General features: G+C 41.8%; 1 protein-coding gene across 23 annotated transcripts in view; it reads right to left on the bottom strand.

The window, feature by feature from the left end:
- SGMS1 (sphingomyelin synthase 1) overlaps positions 1–24,824 on the bottom strand; it is a 330,390-nt gene that overhangs the window by 30,841 nt on the left and 274,725 nt on the right. For 22 of the 23 annotated variants that reach the window (XM_010832194.1, XM_010832198.1, XM_010832199.1 and 19 more), the window contains one exon: positions 9,963–10,814. In XM_010832194.1, coding sequence (XP_010830496.1) covers positions 9,963–10,585 — 623 coding nt within the window. In that variant the 5' untranslated portion in view covers positions 10,586–10,814. Of the gene's footprint in view, positions 1–9,962; positions 10,815–23,807; positions 24,150–24,824 lie in introns of those variants that run through there. The other variant, XM_010832210.1, reaches the window with a different exon arrangement.

Raw genomic sequence — 24,824 nt, 5'->3', positions numbered from 1 at the left:
ACGTACGACTAAACAACAATAATAATACTTTTGATTAGCTGCTGTTTTCACTAACAAAGCTGTCAAGTTAAAAAAAAAAAAAAGGTACCGACTTATATTTTTTTCTAAGCCTCATGTAAAAGATCTGCAAAATAATGCAACAGATGATTAGATTTAGAAAATGATCTGTACTGGTTTAGGGAATCTGTAAAGAACAGATCAGATGATAAAACTGTCTGCACTAAAGCCACCTTAAAAAATTTATTTCCTAAGTTAAATATAGATTGTAACATGAGATAAAGAAAAAAATATTACCCTCTAAGATTGTATGGTCTATGTGAGAGAGTTAAAAAGAATCACAATCAAGCATCCTCCAGAAACCGCAGCACACGTATGTATCAAACAGAAGAAGTTACCTTTCTTGTTAGTATTTTAGGCTATTAGCAAAAATAGTATGTGAGCATACATACATACCTGTGTATAATACAAATACATGTAATTGTGTGTGCGTGCGTGCTCAGTTGTGTTCGACTCTCTGTGACCCCATGGACTGCAGCCCACCAGGCTCCTCTGTCCGTGGGATTTCCCAGGCAAGATACTGGAGTGGGTTGCTGTTTCCTCCTCCAGGGGATCTTCCTGACCCAGGGATTGAACCCAAGTCTCTTGCATCTCCTGCACTGGCAGGTGAATTCTTTACCACCGCACCACCTAGGAAGCCCATGAGTGTGTACACATAATGCAAATATGTGTATCTTTCCTCATTCCCTTCCTTCATGAAAACTTACCCACCCTGAATCACATTCTTAATGTCTGTTCAGTTACAGCTGGCTGAACTCAACAATTCATGTTTGCCCTTAAGCTCATGGATCACCCTTGATAGTAACACTTTTGCTTTAACAGGGGGTTGGTTTCTAGAAACATCATAAGCACATACATCACCACCAATGGCTAACATTTATTAAATTCTAGGCACAGTACTCCTGCCTGGAAAATCCCATGGACGGAGGAGCCTGGTAGGCTGCAGTCCATGGGGTCACTAAGAGTCAGACATGACTGCGTGACTTCACTTTCACTTTTCACTTTCATGCACTGGAGAAGGAAATGGCAACCCACTCCAGTGTTCTTGCCTGGAGAATCACAGGGATGGGTGGGCTGCCGTCTCTGGGGTCGCACAGAGTTGGACACGACTGAAGCGACTTAGCAGCAGCAGCAGCAGGCATAGTAATCAGCACAGTGCAATCCTCAATAAATGTTAGCTGCTGTTATTATTTATTTACTCTCCTAATGAACATGTGTATGTGCCAGGCCTTATTCTGGGACTACAGCAGTGAATCGAATGGACAAAAAGCTGGCCTTGCGGCATGTGTATTCTAGGAGAGGAAGCAGACAATAAACATATAAGTAAAATATAGAGCATGCTGGGAAAATTCTAAAGGGTAAAATTAAGTGAGAGTGTCACTGGGGGATAGGACGTTACAGATTGGGGGTTAGTTGATCAGAGAATGTCCCTACATGTGAGGAGGGTTAACCATGAGGATATCTGTGGGAGAAGATTCTCTTTTTCTTTTTTTAAAAATTAATTGATTCATTTTCACTGGAGGGTAGTTGCTTTACAATGTGGTACTGGTTTCTGCCACACATCAACATGAATCGGCCACAGGTATACATTTGTCCAGCCCCCCATCCTGAGCCCCCACCCCCAGCCCCGCAGCGCCTTCTTCGGAAGGAGATTCTAAACAGAGGTCAGTACGTGAGGGCACTGGAGACTGGCAGGAGGGTCAGGGGGAAGCAGGACATGAGGACCTGCAGTCTGGGAGGACCTCCTTGGTCACCATAAGCACCTCCAACCTGAACGCTGTAATGAGATGAGGAAGGGTCACACACACCCACTCACTTGTGAAGTTACACGTTCTGTCTGCGGAGCTGACACATGACGTAAGGGGAGCAAGAATGGAAGCAGACTGGGAGGAAGCTCCTGTAACCACCCAGGCAAGAGACGGCACCAGCGACTGCAGGGCAGCGACTTGGTGAGAAGTGGGGGGATGAAGACCAGACGTGGTGACCGAGACGTCTGGCCTGAGAGTCGGGGGAAGACAGACACGCTGTTCCCAAGTGGTGCGAGGGGGAAAGAAGAAGCCTGCAGATACAGGAGATGCAAGAGATGTGGGTTCAATCCCTGAGTCAGGAAGATTCCCTGGGGGAGGAAATGGTTACCCACTCCAGTATTCTTGCCAGGAAATCCAGTGAACAGAGGAGGCTGGTGGGCTACAGTCCGTGGAGCTGCAGAGTCGGACAGCACTGACCGACTGAGGGTAAGATGGGAACGGGGGCAGGGCAGGCACAGGAACCAGGAGGGCACCAAGGACTCGTTAAGTGCTCCATACATATATCTCACTCCATCGGCACAACGACGCTGAGACGGGCACTATTTTTATTGTTCCCATTCTGTAGATGAGGAAACAATGCTACTACAAGTAGTTAAGTAACCTGACCAAACTCACCTCAAGTCAATAGGTGCCTGTAGATTATCTTAAACTAAGATTTACAGTATAACTGATGCTTAACTGCCACTGCCCTGATACAAACAGGCTGGGAGGGACAGATGCAATGACTTCTAAATAAGATCATGAATACTTAGACAGACATCCATGACGATTTTTTAAGAGAAAGGGACAGAGATGATCCCGAGGCACATTGTAAAATACAAGGCAAATATGGTACTAAAAATACACACACATACAGATTACACCTATCTGAGCATACAGGAAAATATTAAGCCAAATATGAAACCAGATGTTAGCATTATTTATCTTAGGCACCATCAGTAAATTTTTCTTTTTTATTTTTACCTTCTAATCTGCCTATAAGCGAGGTACATTAGTTTCTTTAGTGTCATAAATAAAAACTAACTTATGAAAACTGTAATTTATTGCACCTCTGTATTTTTTTTTCTTTCTCTCCCTTTTATCCTCTCAGTTTAAAAAGCCACTTAGAATATTTATGCTCATTTAAAACCTAAATTGCTGGGATTACTGAATTTAGTTTCCTGACAATTCCTAGAGTTCAGGCTAATATTTAGGTCTTGAGACTGACACTGATAAAGGTGAGAGCAGGTAAGACCATCTGTTCGCTACTGTGAGGATGAGAAGTAAGCCTGGCAGCGAATCCATCACTGAGGGCTCAGAGTGGCTGTTCTTCCCCATTCCCAGGGAGCTGGAGCAGAAGCCGGCAAACACCTAGGAGGTCCAGATTACACAGGAGGATAATGAGACAGGAAAGGTCCCCAGAATGAAAGCAGGATCTCAGCCCAGGCTCTGCAGCCCAGACGGACAATGGGGTCAGACTCAAGGGGCGAAAACGAGCTCGAGACAGCAAGGGGACATCAAGGAGAAGAAGAACCTATCTGCAAGGCAGCAACGGCGATGCAGATAGACAGGAGAGGCTTGTGGACGCAGCAGGGGAAGCAGAGGGTGGGACAAACTGAGACAGCAGCATGGAAACATACACGTTACCAAGGGGAAAACAGCCAGCCAGTGGGAATTTGCCGTGTGATGCAGGGAGCTCAACCTGGGGCTCTGTGACAACCTAGAGGGCTGGTGTGGGGTGGGAGGTGGCAGGGAGGTTCAAGGGGGACGGGACATACGTATACCTACGGCTGATTCGCGTGCATGTATGGGAGAAACCAACACAATACTGTAAAGCAAATTATCCTCCAATTAAAACTGAATAAAATAAAAGAACAAGGTTGGGCACTCCTGACTGGTGGTCTGCAGTGGAAAAGCGTTACTGCACTTGGTGGCACCGGGGGTTTCCGAGACCCGTGGTGAACAGGGACCACACCATACCCGGCAGGTCAGAGGACAGCAGTCAGCTGGGACAGAACTCAGTACACTTCCACGAACGACGGTGGAACAGCAAGACAGGCTGGCCTGCGGGTGTGGCAGGTCCAATCCTGGGGCACGTAGGAATGTCTCCTGGTTTGTATGCATTGCATAAACCTTATTATTCAAAGCAGGACTTACCTGTTTTCATTCTTCTACCGGTCCTCTGCTTGTCTGATCAATGGTACTACATCTGCTAAGAAAATACACTTCCCCAGGACATTTCCGTGGACTTACACTGAAAAACTTTCAATTTTCTAAATATTCAGTGTGGGATTCTGGGGAAGTCAACATACTTTCTGTGTCTCAGTTATCTTCACAGAGACAAGAGAATAGTACTGCTCGTCGTAAGAGCTGACTGGATCAAATAACTCAACGCATGTAAGAAAAAAAAATTCCTGTTACTCAAATGTCTGGAATGTGCCACGTGAACAGGGTGATAATGATTTTCGACAACATGGATGAAAAGGGACAGAAGAATACAGACTCTGAGTTAAGTATATAACAGATACAGGTACATGTGTAGAGAGAGAAGCAAGGGAGGGGAATGATGACTTCTGAGCTCTTATCTTGCTTTATGGCTGGAGAGGAATATGCTGGTTTATCCGCTGATTAAATAAGGCACTAGGTGACCCTACAGCTGCAACAGCAGAAGGGAATTTTTGTCCTCATGACTTTTGTACTTTAGGATAGTGTGGGACAACCCACACTTCAAAAACCTGAGATGTTACCGTGAGAACACACAAAAACTCCCAGAAGATAACTATGTAGCTTTGTTTCTATGAGGCTTTGTTTGCTCAGTGCGACATCTCTAGCACTAGTCTTCAATAATCCTTGATAAATTGCTAAACGTAAAGACGCCCTGAAGTTCCATTTAGAGACCAGCCTAGTGGCCCACAGGGCACCATTGATTTCTAATAAAGTGAAATGGCTTTTTTAAAAAAAAGGCCCTTCTGGAACTTGAAGAATAAACATTATTGGAGGGAACTCCTTCACATTAAATGCTCTACATCAACAGCTTTTAAGGACTTTACTTAATCACAATCATCAAAGACTTGAAAACAAAATTTTAAAAATGTTGACAATAACTGTGGTCATAAACTACTTTGAGGATTAGAAGATGAAAGAGATAAGTACTTTAAACCAATCAACTTAGTGTGAAAAGAGACACTGATGGAATTAAACAGGGGTGAAATGAAAGATACATGCTGATGGAGAATCTTCTCTACTGAATAAAACACAAAACAAACAACAACATTAAATTAGCACCTGAGAGCAGCAGCTGCCAATCAGCACAAGGATCATGTCCTTGGAAATTAGATTCATCCACAGGAGAGAGGCAAACACCGCAGACACCCTCCTAACAAATAAGGCCTCCAAACCCAGGGCATGTTATCAAAGGATAAAATACAAAGTCTTTTCCGAAGCGGTCTCTGAACATAAAAAACACACTGCTGCCAAACACCTAAAAACTCTCAGACTGTAATCCTGGGAAGCCATGCTGGAAACCTGTACTTGTTCCTTCCTGCGGGATCAATGAAGCCCCGACAAACAGTTCTGAATAGAGACATCAAGTCTTAATGCAGGATCGGCCAACACCATTCCCTTCTCCAGTTCCTTCCCTTCTGGCCTGAGATCAATTTTCAAAGAACCTACGTGGTGACCGTTCTGTCCACAATGTCGCACAACGGTTTATGCCAGATTATGCTACCCCGTGCCCCAAATGCTCAACCACGAAGTTCTTTCAACTCCACCTCATGTCCCAAGTATCCTGTGGCTCCTTTTCTTTTTTCTTTCTTCAAATCTTTTCACCACCAGTGGACCAATGCATCCTGCAACGTTTAATTCATCTTTATACCATCCACTCCCACCCCCCAAACGACTACTATTCACTGTAGGCAAATGTGTGTGCTCAGTTGCTCAGTCAGGTCTGACCGGCCCTTTGACAGCCCGTGGACTGTAGCCCACCAGGCTCCTCTGTCCATGGGATTCTCCAGGCAAGAATACTGGAGTGGGGTGCCACTTCCTCCTCCAGGGGATCTTCCCGACCCAGGACTGAACCGCCGTCTTTGTCTCTTTGTCTCCTGTGTTAGCAGGTGGATTCTTTACCGCTGCACCACCTGGGAAGCCCTGCAGGCAAATATCTGATCCAAAAGCAGCCGTGACAGAAAACAAATATCAGAATATACACATCACCCGACTTTGCTCTGAAATAAAATATATTCCAGCAAAGCTGTGAGAGCTCCCAAATAAGTGAATTCAATCTCAGTCTTCGATTCATTCCTCATTAAACTTCATATAAAATTCAGAGATTCAGAGACAGACCCAAAAACCTTATGTGAGTCTCTGTAACGCAAGCCAGCCCTGTGGCTATAAATGATAAGGCGCTCTAAATGTAACAGAAGCCATGGCTTCTAGAAAGAGTTCGTCCCTTCCCACCATCCCAGTACCAAACGTATTCATTGGCGAAACATGAGTCTATCTCATGGTCATCTCCCAACTGGACCATTTGTAATAGATTCCTAACCCATCCCCTGCTTCCAGTCTCGTTGACCTGTTCTCTTCACTGCAGCCAGAGTGCTCCTTTTAAAATACACATCTGTCCACATCATTCTTCCCTAATGACTTATCACCACACCTGGAACAAAAATCCTGCCTCTTTTTTCCATGACCCATATGCCATCCACACCTCCCTGACTCTGTGTGGCCATTTTCTCCCAGTTTGCTTGGCCTGTGGCTTTTCCCCAGGTAAACCTCAGAGACTCTGCCTTTGCTGTGTCTCCTACCGGGACTCCTGCCCCAAACACCAACTGGTATCCCCCTCATTGATTCAGGTGTCTATTCAATGGTCACCTCATTAGAGGCCTTTTCTAAACACTTCATCTAAAATACCACCCCCTCCCTACTGTCTCCAAAACTCTCTAACCTTTTAGACTGCTTTATTTTTCTGCATTTCTCTTACCCATCTGGTAGTATATATTCATTTGTTCACAAACTGTTTCACCCTAGTGAGAATACAAGCTCCGTGTGAGCATCAAGGGGCCTCTGAGCATTGCAGCAGCCCCGCATACAGGAGGGTCTCAGTGAATGAACTTTAAACAAGCACTTTCTATGTGCCAGACTCTATATGAGGCAGTGGGATACCAAGATAAATGACAAATAGGATCTGGTCTTTTCCCTTGGGGAACGTAAAGTCCAGCAGTAAAGGAGACACACACACACACACAAAGAACAGAACGGAATGTGACATGAGCTTGGAGGGTTCAAGGGAAACCACTGAGCAGAGCAGCTACAGATGAGGTCGAACAGCCTGGGGCCAGATATGAGGACCTTGAGCTTCAGGCTAGGGAACTGGGCCTCCGTCTGAGTACTCACTATACTCAGCAGGTAGGAATGAAAAGAGGTAATGAATCTGCGATTAGAATCGACAGAACTTAGTGACTATTTATACGAAAGGAACTGAGAAGTTCTAGGTTTCTAGGAAATGCCACTGCCTACAAAAAAGGAAGAAGTTGAAAGAAAAAGATGATAAATCTGGTTTTAGAAAAGCTGAGTTTGAGTGGAGGCTAGGGAGAGGGGTCAAGTGTCAGAAGGGTTGAGCACAGAAAAAATGAGAGGGTTACTGCTTTTAAACAGAATATTCCATAACCAGAGGATCCATTTTCCCAACATGATGAATAAGACTGCGACACTGTCAGAGCCAAATAACTGGAATAAGGGTGTCTCTCTGCACTAGGAAACAGCTCAGCCCTCATGAGGGCCAGGGAAAGGGGGCTCATTAATAGCCGCTGCTTGGTGTGTCCACCTGCATCTTTCTTCCTGCCCTTCCCAAGTCTGGTGTGCCACACACACTCCAGAGAGGTCTCAAGGAGGGAGATGGCAAGCTAGGGATGTGCCCCAGTAGTAGGACAGGGGGGCGGATGCTGAAGACTCTCATGAAAATGACTGGGTTATCCTGCCAACGCGGAAACCAGAGAGAGGACTTTAAAGAATCTTTAAAGTTGGACATATTCTGAACTACAAATGCTCTGCAGCTAATAACACTCAAATGTAACTTGGCTCATTCAGTGATTTTGTAATCAAATAAAACAGTGGTATAGAGCAACAGAAATCATCTAGACTGAGAGGTCTTTACTGAATCTGTGAGAAAAACAAGGCTCCTGAGATTTGGAGATTCATCCACTCTATCAGCATGCTAGCACACGGCTGGGGCTGGGGCCAGGGCTGCCTGTGTCCCAGCCTTGGGTTAATTTTGCCCCAGGCATGAATTAAGTGATTTATGGCTGTAGAACAATTTAAATGCAAATGACTATAGTATTAGCAACAAATACCAGTAAAAGACAAAATTAGAAAGCCTCAAGAGAAACAGATTAGAGGAAAAGTCCCTGCTGAGAGAAATACCAACAGTAATATACTTTAAAGAAATTATCCCTGTGGTTAGGACATTTCTTAGAACAAGAATAAAATTATTCAAAACTCACATTTCTGTGAAAGGTTTTGATGTGTACATACTAGTACATAAATGTTCTTTTCTGGGCAGTAAATTATTAGCTGGCATGTAAGAATTTTGATAAAAATCAGAAAACAAACTCATATAAACAAAACAACAAAAATCAGGAAAACCCCAGGAAGCCTAATTTAGAGTTGACCTTGCCTTTGTTAAGGGAAAATATATAGACATTTTTTTTTTTTCCCCTCTAATGAGCTTCTAGGGGAAAAATTTTGAAAGTCAAAAGCAGAACTGAAGTCTGACAGAAGAATATAATTAGTAAATTTTTAGCATCTCACACTTCTACGGCCTATTCTTACCTATTCAGCCTCTTAAAACTAAAGCGAACAAGAAACAGTCTTTCTTCCACAAACTCAAACGCATCCCAGACTGTTGCTCCTGTATCAAATTTACCTTAAACTCTTGTTTTTCAGTGGTTCAGTCATGTCCAACTCTGTGTGACCCCATGGACTGTGGCACACCAGGCTTCCCTGCTTCAACTCTGGGATAGCCAAACCAGCCCCCAGATAAAAACTGGCTACTTGAATAGCTTCCTACATACAACATAAAGATAGTCCTTTACTGGCAAAGACTTGGGAGTTGCTTTTATTTCCACTTGTAGATATCTAACATATAAGGGAAGAAAACACAGACTTTATAAAACATACAAGAAAAAACTCATCATTTCCATTAAAGTTCAACATAAATTCTCAGTCTGCATTTTGTTTTCTTTACTTAAGATGATTTCCTTAATATTCAACCACACTGTGGGTCATGCAACAGAGTCTACCAGAGAGACACTCATTCCTTAGCAAACCAATTTCCAACTCCCATGCGTGGAAGCCATAAAGATGTTCTGCTAATGGAAAAATCAGACACCCGTGATGAGGGCAAAGCATGTGTTCAGTTTGCTATATGTAACTCAGGCAAATAACTTTGCTGCATTGAGTTTAGAGCCTGGGACATGAAAGCCACTTTGGATTTACCTGAAACTAAAAGGAGATGCCTACTGAAAATCCTGAGAAACCAGAATGAAATACTGCTCTAAATGCCACACATTCTAAAGAAAGGTGGAAAGCCATGCAGGTTCATCCACATCCCACCTAAACTGGGTATCACTCTCCACTAGCTCAAGTCACTCTGGACCAGCTGTTCTGAATTCTCTGTGTGAAGCATCTTCAGATACATATCACAATGGTTCAGATATCTGATTCTGTGTGGAAAAAGCTATAGCGTCATTCATAGCCCACAGGCCAACTGTCAACCACTGATTTGATGGGTTACACACACCAAGACTGGATAGTTTTCTGTGGTTTAATAGCCTGTACTCTCTGAAAATGTCTGAGGGTTTTCCTTCCTGTGATGTGAAAACATAAAAAACCTCATCTCTAACAATCCTGTTCATCACTATATGAATCTGGTATAAAACACAGCACTTCCTTAAAGCTGCCAGAGCTCTGGTTGGTTCAACAGACTACGTGGTTAAAAAACAAAAAAGAAAGAATGTGCTTTGATTCCTACTGCTTGATCCATTTCATTTCCCAGTAATGAATATTAAACATCGGTCGTGCCACCTCCCAATCCCTGAAACTGCAGACTTGTGCTTTACTTACTTGTACTTTAAGAGCAGCCACTGAATTAACCAGAGTCCCACAAGGATCATGCCGTTAATTTCACAAATAGAAAAGGCCCACTGCACCCGGTTAAAATGGTCAAAAAACGTGTCCGGTAGTGGAGGCTGCACCTCCTTGGGAGGTACTCGTTCATGGACGACCGAGATCATCACTGTGGTGAGAACAAAGCAGGAAAGTGCATAAAGAAAGGCCAGGAAAGTCTTGCCCCACTCCATGGGGTACTGGGAGCGCTCCGGTTCTGGCATGGGGATCTTGATCATTTCCTTCCTATACCCATTGGGCATCCCGTTGGGTTTGACCTTGATGCTAAAGCTGCCGTTAGAGGAGGGGCTGCCGGTGCCAATGCTGAGGTGCCCGTTGGCGTGGCCGTTCTTGTGTGCTTCCAAGTGGTGCTCCATCTTCAGGGTCTCTATCATGTGCAAGAGCCGCTGCCCGTTGTCAGAGGTGACCAGGCACAGCGGGGGTTTTGTGAAATCCTCCTGGGTGAGGTTGATCAAGTCCCGGCCTGTGAAATGTTCCAGAGGCTCACAGTATTCTGGCATAGCATTCTCCTGCAGCCAGTCTGCCACCTTCTCAGGTGACCAGTAGACCACTTCCTTCATTGTGCTGGCAGACAGTGTGAGGCCCCCTGCTTGCTCCCGGCGGGTCAGCAGTCACCGTTCCGACAGGGCAGGACACTGTCCCTCCACGCTGCGTTCATCCTGTCAGGCCTCATAACAGAGCTGTGTGGCGAGATGGTCAGGGCAGGTTTTAAACACCTCATGTAAGCTGTCCAGGGTTCTTGAGTGCCTGAGCATTAATTCACCTCATTTCTGAAGAACATTCTTCCTTCTGCAGAGGCAAGAGAAACAAGTCAAGCTACTGGGACTTTCAAATTAATCCCTCAAGATTCATAACCTTCACATGCATAAGGAAAATGGAAAACCAGTTATTGGTGGAGTCCATAGTTTTCAAACATATATTTGTTTTAAGGAACCAATGACTCCCTGGTTAGTATTCCCCAAAAGAGGCATTAAATTGGACCTGAGATGGATCAAGTCAAAGACAGTGGTAAATTTGCTGAGAAACAATTCAACAGTGCTTTGAACATTGCTCAGCACTGATCAGGGATTATTTTTGTGCTTATTACGTGGTTCCTGAGATCAGCTGAAAGACTGCAGCAAATCTGCTTAATCTACCACTCTAGATTAGTGTAGATTGGTGAAGAAATGTTCTAAATGTACAGAGCACACTTAACAGACATCATAAAAGAGAATCATAGAAGTGGAGAGCTTCAGGATCATCAGGTCCAAAAATTTTATACTCTTCCACAAAAAATCAGTGAGTTCCTCTTTGCAAATGTGCTTGGACCCCAAATCTATAAAAGAGTTATAAGAGTGTAAGCTTGAGTGAAAACAGATGGGAGTAAAGAGCCAGGGTCCTCTCTGCTCTGATGACATCTCTACCCCTAGCCCGCAGGAAACTGTGTAGAAAACCATAGCTTCCAAACCAGTGATCTGATCCTCACTTATCCACAAGGAAATGAGTTCCAGGAAGGTCAATGAACCTGCCTACAGTCAAGCAGCAGCTTGTATAAAAGAGCTACAAGTTTCCAAGTCCTGGTTCAGTGTGTTTATTAAAATACTTTATCAGTGATGTGGCAATAACCAAAATGCACATCTGTAGGGAGATTAAAAATTATATATATAGAGTATAAAAATGTATATATGTTGTACATACATATATTTAACCACAAGTATGGTTAATGAATATAACATTGCATAAAACAACGGAAAATAAAGACTGAAGTTCTTCTACTTGATGATGAGCTTGGGGGGCATTTTCTAATTCTCTCTCACCTACTTATCTTTAGTAAATATATATTAATTTTGTAATAATCATTTAAAACTTTAAAAAAGCAAGAGAAGTTAAAAATAAAAGACTGAGCTCTATAACAAAGCATTATGGTTAATGAAATGTGGCCTTTGGCAAAAGGCAGACCATAGTTTGACTTTCAGCATCTCCATGCATACTATTTGAACTTCAGCTTACTAATGTGCAAAATGGCCATGATCAAATGTCTCCTTCACAGGACTGCTGTCAGTACTTTAAAATCCGTATGTGAAAGTTGAGGATACACAATCCAGCACTGTTTCTGTTTTCTACAATTGAGTAATACTCCACTGTGTGTGTACACAGGCACACACATCTTTTTTATCCATGGATCCATGGACAGACTCTTAGATTATTTCCATATCTTGGGTATTATACATAATGCTGCAATGAACAAAGGGAATATACATATGTCTTTGTGAATTAGTGTTTTCGTTTTCTCCAGATAAATACCAGAAGTGAAATAGCTGGATCACATGGTAGTTCTCTTTTCAATTTTTTTGGGACCCTCCATACTGTTTTCCATAGTGACTGTGCCGATTTACATTCCCACCAACAGCACACACTGCCATCTGTGACAAGTCTGTCACCATATGTATGAACCTAGAGGTTATTATGCTAAGTGAAATAAGTCAGACAGAGAAAGACAAATACTGTATGATATAACTTACCTGTGAAATCTAAAAGACAAATTAATAAACACAACAAATCTTACAGAGCAGAGACTGGTGGCTACCAGAGGGGAGAGGGTTGGAGGTAAGTGAAATAGACAAAGGAGAAGTCGATTATACAGTGACAGATGATAACCAGACTTACTGTGGGGATCAATTTGTAGTATATACAAGTAACATATCATGCTGCAAATATAAAACTAAAATGTTATATGCCAATATGCCTAAAAATAAAACGATATTTTCTTACTTTCTCAAATTTCCTATCATAACCAATAGCTACTGTTCAGTACAGCTCATGATGAAATGCACTGGCCAGTTGTGGATTAACTTCTTTTCTCAAAAGAACGTTGTGTTAACTGAAAACAACTTGCACAGATTTGTAGGTTTAAGAGCTAGAAATTAGGAATGACAGTGTTCCCTAAGTATGCTTGGTGGAATAATAATCTGAGAAAATGCTCCATGTTTTAAAAATCCAAATGAGACTAGGAACTGCAGAGTAATCCTTCCAAGGGCTAGCAGTACACATTAGTATGTCAGAAGAGCTTGGAAATCCTCCAGTAAAGAAACTCTACTGGGATTTCTTAAACTGACCTCATCCGGGCTGTCCTGCTCTAAATCCTGTTTCCTCCCTAGTAAGTGTGAGCTCCCAATGGACCCACTGGGAGGTCCAGGCACAAACAAGACCTGAACTCAGGCCTTCCGATTCCAAAGACCAAACTGTCTCTACCGAAGCCCTCAAACCCAGCTCTGGTATGAAAATGGACAGTATGTCTAACTCCCAACTTTCCAGACTAAATAACAACCAACCAAATGGTGGTAGAGCTTGACAGCTACTCCAGGCTTTGGGAAAGAGTTCTCTTCTGAGAGCCCATAGAGCTTGGCACCTTCCTGACGTATCACCTCATGCTTAAGGGTCTGTCTAGACTGCCCCAGGGGACTCTGAGGGACCATGCAAGGGCTACAACCTTAAGCATCCACACGTCTCAACTTCAAAGGGGCCAAAAGGTGCTCAGTCAATGTTGTCTCAGTATCCAAGGAAATGTCCCTTACAACTAGCAACATGTAGATGGTTTAATGCAAAGTAAACCTACAGAAAATGCCACTGATACTCAAAACTACTTCCAAAAAATTTGAATGGTCAAGGAGAATAAGATGGGTATCCTCCAGAGAGAAATGAAAGTGAAATGAAACCAAAGTGAATCTCTGGCCACTTGAAAACCACTACAGAGGGGCTTCAATCGCCACTAACCCACCTAGAGCGACAAGAAGACATCTGCCAAACGGGAGTCCCAGCAGAAGGCCCCGCAGGAAAGGCAACGGGAGTCCCAGCAGAAAGCCCCGCAGGAAAGGCAACGGGAGTCCTAGCAGAAGGCCCGTAGGAAAGGCAACGGGAGTCCTAGCAGAAGGCCCCATAGGAAAGGAAACGGGAGTCCTAGCAGAAGGCCCCGTAGGAAAGGAAACGGGAGTCCTAGCAGAAGGCCCCGTAGGAAAGGAAATCTCCTGGCATCAGACCCGGGCCTCTCCCCAGATACCCCTCAGCAATCAGGATAGAGCCAAGGGAATGCTCAACACCTCGAAGTGGCTATGAGAACTCTAAAGAAAAATTAGTGATTGAATGTTGAGGCTCAAATAAATGAACATGGGCTTTTCATATATACAAGTTCTTCATTTCTCCCCTTGCCCAGTACAGGAAGTCTACCAGGAGGGGAAAACCCCTCAGAACCACAGAGACCAGACCAAGGACAAGGTATTATTTCACTTCTCTTTGATGGGGAAACACAGTCAGATAATATCCTCCTCAGACACAATCTTCTTCAAAGCAGAAAAATATCAAATGGTAGGCGATAATACAGGGCCATGAGATCCCCACACACACCACACACACACATTCTGGCACTGTAAGCTTCTATCCAAATGAAAGAACACTAATCTTGCAAATAACAAGTCCATCAGGCAGTCTGAAATAACCAGTGGAATTCTTAAAGAAACAGCAAAATAAACCAATAGCTTCCATTAATTAACTGGAACAAAAAAAACTCTTCGCTCCTTAAGACAATCCCTGTGATCCGCCACCCCTAACTTGGGAGTGCTCCATCTACTCCTCTTCAACAAGTCCAGATTCTTCCCTTAGTCTGTAAGGTCCTCTGCAAAGCCTTTCCTGGTCACTCCTTCACAATCTTTCCCCACTCTCTGAATTTGTACACCTCTAATATCATTGCCACAAAATACAATTTAACCGTCTTGTGTGCAAGATGTCGTCAGAAGAGCTCCAGCTACCTCCTTTCTTGACAAAATCCTTTAACCTCTTCAAGCTCAGCTTCTGATGGGAAATGGCATTAACAACTAACTACCTTACCTGTCCCTCACATGGGTTGCTACTGCTGTGACGATTACGTAGAAGGAATGAAAGCTGTTAAATACTCCAAGAAATATGTCTTGTTCTTTTTGTAACATCCTGCTTTCTTTCTAATGCCCACCAGGGCCCATAGTGACATCTCATTACTATTAAATGAAGCAGCCACTCCCAAATGGCAATTTTAAAAGCCCAAATCATTGGGACACAGGAGTAAGCACATCTTTCCAAATTTCATGAGAAAATAAAGTTTCTTTTTCAAGCAAGATTTGAAGCTTGAAAATAAAGGCATACATGTAGCTTTCTTGAAGCTAATACTGAAATCACACGATAAGGAAAAAACTCATTTCTATGGAAGTAACCATTAGGCAGCTACTCAGTACTTTCCTGGAGAAGGCAATGGGGGCTGGGGTCACACAGAGCTGGACACGACTGAAGCGACTTAGCAGCAGCAGCAGCAGTACTTTCCAGCCTTTTGGCTAAGGCTAAGATTAAGTGTAGTATGGGTGCTTCCCAAGTGCTACAGTGGTAAAGAATCCACCTACCAATGCAGGAAACACAAGAGATGCAGGTTCGATCCCTGGGTCAAGAAGATCCTCTGGAGTAGAAACTGGCAACCCGCTCCAGTATTCTTGCCTGAAAAATTCCATGGACATGGGAGCCTGGTGGGCTACAGTCCATAGAGTCGGACATGACTGAGCATGCATACAATGAGCACTTCAAAGGCCACAGCGAAAAGATGAGGACTTACTCAGAGACTCCAGAGCCCGGCTGTGGGAGGAGAAGTGAGACAGTGACTATCCCTTGGGCCTACACAGTCAATTTCTAGCATACTGTTGTGTCTGAGACGGGAAAGGCAAAGTGCTTTCTCACCTAGACCCAGAAGACCGCATGTAAGGCTGGACTCAGAAAACTACTATTAACTACTATTACCACCATCATCCAGAGGTGCTACCCTGAACCCATTACTGGGAGAAAGCTGAGAAATAATGCAGAGCTCAAATCTTTAAATTTAGCTCTCAGAACTAGGAAGATGTAAAAGAAGAATAAAAGCTGCACATAAACTCTTTATTCCATAACACTACAGAATTTGAGTGTTACAGTTGATGAGTCGTGTCCAACTCTTTGTGACCGTGTGGACTGCAGCCCATCAGGCTCCTCTGTTCATGGAGTCCCCCATGCGTCCCCCATCCCGAACACGTCTCTTCCCATCCCATCCCTCTGGGTTGTCCCAGTGCACCAGCCTTGAGTGCCCTGCATCGAACTTGGACTGGTCGTCTATTTCACATATGGTAATAGTCTATTTCACATATGGTAATATACATGTTTCAATGCCATTCTCTCAAATCATCCCACCCTCGCCTTCTCCCACAGAGTCCGAAAGTCTGTTCTTTCTATCCGTGTCTCTTTTTCTGTCCTGCATATAGGGTCATCATTACCATCTTTCTAAGTTCCATATATATGTGTTAATATACTGTACTGGTGTTTTTCTTTCTGACTCACTTCACTCTGCATAATAGGCTCCAGTTTCATCCACCTCATTAGAACTGATTCAAATGTATTCTTTTTAACAGCTGAGTGATATTCCATTGTGTATATGTACAGCTTTCTTATCCATTCGTCTGCCAATGGACATCTAGGTTGCTTACATGTCCTAGCTATTGTAAACAGTGCTGCGATGAATATCGGGACACATGTGTCTCTTTCAATTCTGGCTTTCTGAGTGTGTATGCCCAGCAGTGGGCTTGCTGGATCATATGGCAGTTCTATTTCCAGTTTTTCAAGGAATCTCCACACTGTTCTCCATAGTGGCTGTACTAGTTTGCATTCCCACCAAGTGTAAGAAGATTCCCTTTTCTCCACATTCCCTCTCCAGCATTTATTGTTTGTAGACTTTTTGATAGCAGCCATTCTGACTAGAGTGAGATGGTACCTCACTGTGGTTTTGATTTGCATCTCTCTGATAATGAGTGATGTTGAGCATCTTTTCATGTGTTTGTTACCCATTTGTATGTCTTCTTTAGGAGACATGTCTGTTTAGTTCTTTGGCCCATTTTTTGATTGAGTCATTTATTTTTCTGGTATTGAGCTGCATGAGCTGCTTGTATATTTTTGAGATTAAGTCTTTGTCAGTTACTTCATTTGGTATTATTTTCTCCCATTCTGAAGGCTGTGTTTTCACCTTGCTTATAGTTTCCTTCATTGTGCAAAAGCCTTTAAGTTTAATTAGGTCCCATTTGTTTATTTTTGCTTTTATTTCCATTACTCTGGGAGGTGGGTCATAGAGGATCTTGCTGTGATTTATGTCAGAGAGGGTTTTGCCTGTTTTCCTCTAGGAGTTTTATAGTTTCTTGTCTTATATTTAGATCTTTAATCCATTTTGAGTTTATTTTTGTGTATGGTGTTAGAAAGTGTTCTAGTTTCATTCTTTTACAGGTGGTTGACCAGTCTTCCCAGCACCACTTGTTAAGGAGATTGTCTTTTCTCCATTGTTTATTTTTGCATCCTTTGTCAAAGATAAGGTGTCCACAGGTGTGTGGATTTATCTGTGGGCTTTCTATTTTGTTATGTTGATCTATATTTCTGTCTTTGTGCCAGTACCATACTGTCATGATGACTGTAGATTTGTAGTATAGTCTGAAGTCAGGCAGGTTGATTCCTCCAGTTTCATTCTTCTTTCTCAAAACTGCTTTGGCTATTCAAGGTTTTTGTGTATTTCCATACAAATTGTGAAATTATTTGTTCTAGTTCTGTGAAAAATACCATTGATAGCTTGATAAGGACTGCATTGAATCTATAGATTGCTTTGGGTAGTATACTCATTTTCAATATATTGAGTCTTCCAATCCATGAACATGGTATACTTCTCTATCTATTTGTGTCATTTTTTATTTCTTTTATCAGTGTTTTATAGTTTTCTATATATAGGTCTTCTGTTTCTTTAGGTAGATTTATTCATAAGTATTTTATTCTTTTCATAGAAATGGTGAATGGGATTATTTCCTTAATTTCTCTTTCTGTTTTCTCACTGTTAATGTATAGGAATTCAAGGGATGTGAGAAAATAAATAAAATAGACAAACCATTAGCCAGACTCATCAAGAAAAAAGGGAGATGAATCAAATCAACAAAATTAGAAATGAAAATGGAGATTCACAACAGACAACACAGAAATACAAACGATCATAAGAGACTACTATTAGCAACTATATGACAATAAACTGGACAACTTGGAAAAAATGGACGAATTCTCAGAAAAGTATAACCTTCAAAAACCGAACCAGGAAGAAACAGAAAACAGACCCATCACAAGCACAGAAATTGAAACCGTAATCAAAAATCTTCCAACAAACAAAAGCCCAAGACCAGATGGCTTCATAGGTGAATTCTACCAAAAATTTAGAGAAGAGCTAACACCTATCCTACTCAAACTCTTCCAGAAAATTGCAGAGGAAGGTAAACTTCCAAACTCATTCTATGAGGCCACCATCACCCTAATACCAAAATCAGACAAAGATGCCACACAAAAAAGAGAAAACTACAGGCCAATATCACTGATGAACATAGATGCAAAAATCCTTAACAAAATTCTAGCAAACAGAATCCAATAACATATTAAAAAGATCATACATCATCACCAAGTGGGGTTTATCCCAGGGATGCAAGGATTCTTCAATATTTGGAAATCAATCAATGTGATACATCACATTAACAAATTGAAAGATAAAAACCATATGTGTATCTCAATAGATGCAGAGAAAGCCTTTGACAAAATTCAACACCCATTTATGATAAAAACCCTCCAGAAAGCAGGCACAGAAGTAACATACCTCAACATAATAAAAGCCATATATGATAAACCCACAGCAAACATTATCTTCAATGGCGAAAAATTGAAAGCATTTCCCCTAAAGTCAGAAACAAGACAAGGGTGCCCACTCTCACCACTACTATTCAACAGAGTTTTGGAAGATTCAGCTACAGCAAACAGAGATGAAAAAGAAGTAAAAGGAATCCAGATTTGAAAAGAAGAAGTAAAACTCTCACTGTTTGCAGATGACATGATCCTCTACATAGAAAACCCTAAAGACAGCCAGAAAATAACTAGAGCTAATCAACAAATATAGTAAAGTTGCAATATATAAAATTAATACAAAGAACTGAATTTTTATGAGTTGTTAAAGGCACGATGGACCCAAGATTGAACAAATATAGCTGGCATGTCAGGGAAGAAACTACAGGGAAGTTTCAGAAATTTCTAAATGCTGATAACGGCAAAAGAAAGTAGGAAACAAGGCATGCATAACTGCAAAGTAAACTTTTGGCTCCATGTATCAAATCTCTAAAAGCAAAAGCAACCTGGGGTCTACATGTGGTTCTACTCCACTGGCTTACAGAATCAACTTAATACAAGATCAAAATTTGGTGAGCATGTAATATTTAGCTCAGATTTTATAACATGAAACTACCTGTGGAAATCTGCTAAAGAGAAACACAAAGTATTGATGTCATTTTATTAAGAAATAGATGAACTGCCTTTTTGTAAACACTTCTAGTCCAGATAAAGGTCTTTACATCTACTAGAACTTTCCATAAAAGTCAATAGTAACCTAATGGAGTGCCGAAGAATTGATGCTTTTGAACTGTGGTGTTGGAGAAGACTCTTGAGAGTCCCTTGGACTGCAAGGAGATCCAACCAGTCCATTCTGAAGGAGATCAGCCCTGGGATTTCTTTGGAAGGAATGATGCTAAAGCTGAAACTCCACTACTTTGGCCACCTCATGCCAAGAGTTGACTCATTGGAAAAGACTCTGATGCTGGGAGGGATTGGGGGCAGGAGGAGAAGGGGACGACAGAGGATGAGATGGCTGGATGGCATCACGGACTCGAGCGATGTGAGTCTGGGTGAACTCCGGGAGTTGGTGATGGACAGGGAGGCCTGGCGTGCTGCGATTCATGGGGTCGCAGAGTCGAACACGACTGAGCAACTGAACTGAACTGAACTGAACCTAATGGACGTTTTAGGGCAATGCAGCCCAATGAAAGACTCATGAGGTAGGTGTTTACATCGTCTCTCCAAACCAATCTAAGTAGCTATAAAATTTTTTTTTTGTTACTTAACAAGTAAAGAATTCACTTAAATAGGCAGAAGTTATAAAACTGTATTTATCAGAAGAAGAAAAAAATGGCTAGAATAACAATCACATAGCTTCAATCTACTGTTGAGGAAATTTCAAATTACTTCTGATGCCTTAATCTTTAAACTATAACTTATTTTAAATTGCTATTATGTACAGTGTTCACAATTCCATAGCCAGACTCTGGTTAGCAAATAAAATCATTCCTTTTGAAATGGATCCTTGAAATTGAGAACTAAATACATCATGATATAACAGAATACGAAGCCTCCACTGAAGACTAGACTGTACTTCTATATTTACTGATACATATTTATATGTATGTATGTGTAGTTTTGTCAAAGAGGTTACAAAGAGAATGATACCATTTTTGGAAACATGAATCACAAATATCCATAGCAGAAAAGTCTACAAGGTGTATATCACCTCTAAACTACCTTTGGGTGACAAAACTATCAAATAATTTTCGACTTTATTTTTTCCAGTGTTTTCTAATTTCCTTGATAAAGACACATTACTTGTGTTTAGAAAAGAAAAAGCTTGTTTTTCCTTCAAGTATGTTTTATGTTTTTAAATGCACAGGCAGCATTGCAAAATTGAAAATAGATGCTTCCCACATCCGCTTTCTTTAAAAATATGAAATGGGCTTGCAGACTTCTTTAAATAATTGGAACTTTTGCCCTCTGTGTATAATTAGGTTCCAAGGCCATCAAATTCCCCAAACATAATAGTCTCAGGATATGAGCCAAACCACTGACAAGGATAAAGCTGAAATCTGAACCTAAGTGCAGAAAAAAATTCCGGTCTCAGATACTGTCTATCAATCCAGAGAGAAAACAACAACAAATCATCAGAATGACAACTCTTCTATCATCTAGATTTTCTTCAATATCCATCTCTCCAGCCTACTGCCAAAATGTAAAACCCATGTGAAAATTCTGCCTTACTGTCATTACAATAAGGAAAACTTTGCATAACACTAATGACAACTAATCACGATAGTTTTCCCCTGGGTTTTCATTCTTAGAACACAATTACCAAATCTCTGAAGAGTCTATTCCCTCTCAACTGATGAACTGCCTTTCTAGGTCTGAAACAGCAGGGCTATTTTATAACATTCATCAAGTTAATCTGTGCTTCTGGGACATGGACACAATCTGGCAGCACTCAAGATTGTTAGGACATAACTGGTGTTGCCAAATTCCATTGGCCCTCATGTCCAGCTGATGTGCACAGTAGTGATCTATCTGCCCCAAGAAGCCTGGGAACCGCTAACCCAGGCTCTTACTTCCACCACACCTCACTCCATCTCTCTTCTTTTTTTCCCATTCTGCTTTTTCAAAATAAGAGCTAAAACCCTTCCTTGTTTAGCTAGAATTAAAAAGATTGCACATCCCTCTGAATCTATCATAAATGAGGGCTGTGAAAAAAGTCACTGGCTTAGGAAAAAAGATGAGGCCATGTTTTACTATCTTCTGTTTTAAAGAAACTTCAAGAAATTAATGTAAATTACAAAAGAGAAGTAAATGCATAACAGCCCCTTAGAGACTCTTCAACAAGCAAGAGTTCACAGATTTCCCACGGAAAAACTGATCTCAGGGATAAACAAGTTACTGAAAAGTATAAATCATATAAGGACATAATCCACCATGAGGTAAACCTAGCAGGTGTGACAAACAACACGAGCTTGAGAAAATAAGTTTAAAGAGGTGGTTAAGTGAGTACACTAATGATATAAAAGAGAATTCAAACATTAATAAAAGAATAAGACATAGTAGGGAAAAGAGAAAAGACAAGACAGGTGTGTTGAAAGAAAATACAGGAAAACCCCAGCTTCTCTCCTTGGCCTGCAGTGGGCTGATACCTCAGGATGAAAATGAGAAAGCAAAAGGTTACAGGGAGGTCAGAAGAGAAGGGGAAATGAGCAAAACAATATACAGTACATGTTTAAATGCAAGTGACAGGTTTTTTCCAATCCCCAAACTCAGCAATCCGGCACCCATACCCTCTTTGTAGGCAGAAAGGAGTGGAAAGCGGAATCCAGTCCATCAAAAGATAGAACGTATTTTCTAAAAATGTATTAATATCTAACTAAACATGGGCATTGGGGGCTTCCCAGGAGGTACAGTGGTAAAGAATCCACCTGCAATGCAGGAGACGTGGGGTCAACTCCGGGGTCAGGAAGATTCCCTGGAGAAGGAACTGACAACCAACTCCTGGGAAATCCCATGGACAGAGGAGCCTGGTGGGCTGCAGCCCATGGGATAGCAAAGAGTTGGACACAACTGAGCACACACACACAGATAAACACACACGCATTAATCCCCACTGCCTCTTAAAACTCTCCTGAAAAGATAATACAGGGATGAAAAAGGAGTGGGGAAAGGGAAAAGAGAACAAGAGACAACTAATTTAGGAGGCTGGGAAGCTGATGGACTGAGTAGTAGCTGAGAGAAAACCCAAGAAAACAAAATCCTAAGCCAGTAAGGAGGAGAAATGAAAAGCAGTCTGTGTAAAAAGAGGCCTTAGAAGCATGAGGAATTGGAGGAATACATCGGAAAACGGGGGTGAGGTGGAGCTAAAAATAGGACTGGTTGAAAGACCATCAAAAAAGTGACCTTCAGATTCTCACTTCCCACAGTCGAACAACTACCTCTGCCCAACACCAAAGAAGACGGGAAGTGTACTGTCTCCAAAAGGGGAATGGAGAGCTGCCAGAAAAGAAAGAGGAACACAGCTGAAAGTGGGGTACTAACTACAATGCATTGAACAAAAGTTACAAACACATGTTGCCAGACCTGTCCTAATCCTTTACCTCATTCAACACCCAGCATGCTGGGAGCCAGAATGAAAACTTCCAGGCAGACCTCCCCCTCCCCACAACTCCAGACACTTTACAAGAAAAGAGCACTGATTATCTCGCACTGAAATCCATGCAAACAAGTTCCACTCACGCAAAGTGCTTTCAAACAGCATTTTTAGTGCTTTTTAAAAAATAAGAGTGGGTCAAAAAAATTAATAGACATTTGAAGAAACTCTAATAAATATGAAAGCCAGAGCTTAAAACAAAAAAGAACTTGGAAGAACACACTAAGGAGGGAAATTGTAATGTTAAAAAAAACTATTATGAACATTCTCAAAGAAACATTGAACAAGAACATAATGGTACCCAAAAAATTCATTATTTTTAAAAGGTCTTGGAAACTCATAGTAAATATGAAAATTTCAATAGAAAATAAAGTTGGAAAAAATATCTCAGAAAACAGAACAAGACAGAAAGATGGAAAACTGAGAGAAAAGGTAAGAACGTTAAAAAAGTCATCTAGAAAGTTTAGTATGTGACCAGTAGGAGCTCAAGAAAGAGCATGGGAAACAATGGGGAAGTTGTAACCAGAGAAATTATTTAAGAATATTTTTCAGAACTCAAGGGCTATGAATTGCTATACTGAGAGTCCAGCACATATTCAAGAAGAGTGATTGAGAATGTTTGTTACTATTATTCTGTACTAATTTATTTCTTATTTTTAAGGAGACAAAATCCTGAAGAATGCTCTATCTCCACCCTGGCTGTGTTTTCTTCCTCCTTACCTCAAACCACAAGGAAAGTGCCTGCCAATGCAGGCAGACATAAGAGATCCGTGGGTAGGGTAGATCCCCTGGAAGAGGGCACAGCAACCCACTCTGGTATTCTTGCCTGGAGAATCCCAAGGACAGAGGAGCCTGGTGGGCTACAGTCCACAGGGTCACAAAGAGTCAGACACGACTGAAGTGACTTAGTATGCACGTACCTCAAACCTCAACTGCCAATCTCCACCCTTGACATTCCTTACTGGTATATCTGTCCCAGGACTACTGCAGGCTTAAAGCACAAAGACCGTGTTCTGGCCTTGAAGGGGAGCACAATATACTACTCTGGCAAACGATTATTTTGAGCTGAAGGCAACTGAGAAGTGAAACCAAGTGGGATGCTGTGGGGCCCTCCCAGGCACAAGAGCCTCTCAGAGTCACCTTCCTGTTTGTAGCAAAAAGGCTTTCAGGTTCCTAGATCTACTCTGAGCTCCGAAGGGCAAATTTAAACAGTAACTCTGGATCATCAAAAAAGCAAGAGAGTTCCAGAAAAACATCTATTCCTGCTTTATTGACTATGCCAAAGCCTTTGACTGTGTGCATCACGATAAACTGTGGAAAATCCTGAAAGAGATGGGAATACCAGACCACCTGACCTGCCTCTTGAAAAACCTATATGCGGGTCAGGAAGCAACAGTTAGAACTGGACATGGGACAACAGACTGGTTCCAAATAGGAAAAGGAGTACGTCAAGGCTGTATATTGTTAACCTACTTATTTAACTTATATGCAGAGTTTATTATTTTTTGATTATTACATCATGAGAAACGCTGGGCTGGAAGAAGCACAAGCTGGAATCAAGATTGCCGGGAGAAATATCAATAACCTCAGATATGCAGATGACACCACCCTTATCGCAGAAAGTGAAGAGGAACTAAAAAGCCTCTTGATGAAAGTGAAAGAGGAGAGTGGAAAAGTTGGCTTAAAGCTCAACATTCAGAAAACGAAGATCATGGCATCTAGTCCCATCACTTCATGGCAAATAGATGGGGAAACACTGGAAACAGTGTCAGACTTTATTTTTTGGGGCTCCAAAATCACTGCAGACGGTGATTGCAGCCATGAAATTAAAAGACGCTTACTCCTTGGAAGGAAAGTTATGACCAACCTAGACAGCATATTAAAAAGCAGAGATATTACTTTGCCAACAAAGGTCCATCTAGTCAAGGCTATGGTTT

Source organism: Bison bison, unplaced genomic scaffold (genome assembly GCF_000754665.1).
Source record: "Bison bison bison isolate TAMUID 2011002044 unplaced genomic scaffold, Bison_UMD1.0 scf7180017860456, whole genome shotgun sequence".
In the NCBI taxonomy this organism is placed as follows: Eukaryota; Metazoa; Chordata; class Mammalia; order Artiodactyla; family Bovidae; genus Bison; species Bison bison.
The sequence above is the reverse complement of the archived record's forward strand: the minus strand, read 5'-3'. Positions and strand labels throughout refer to the sequence as shown.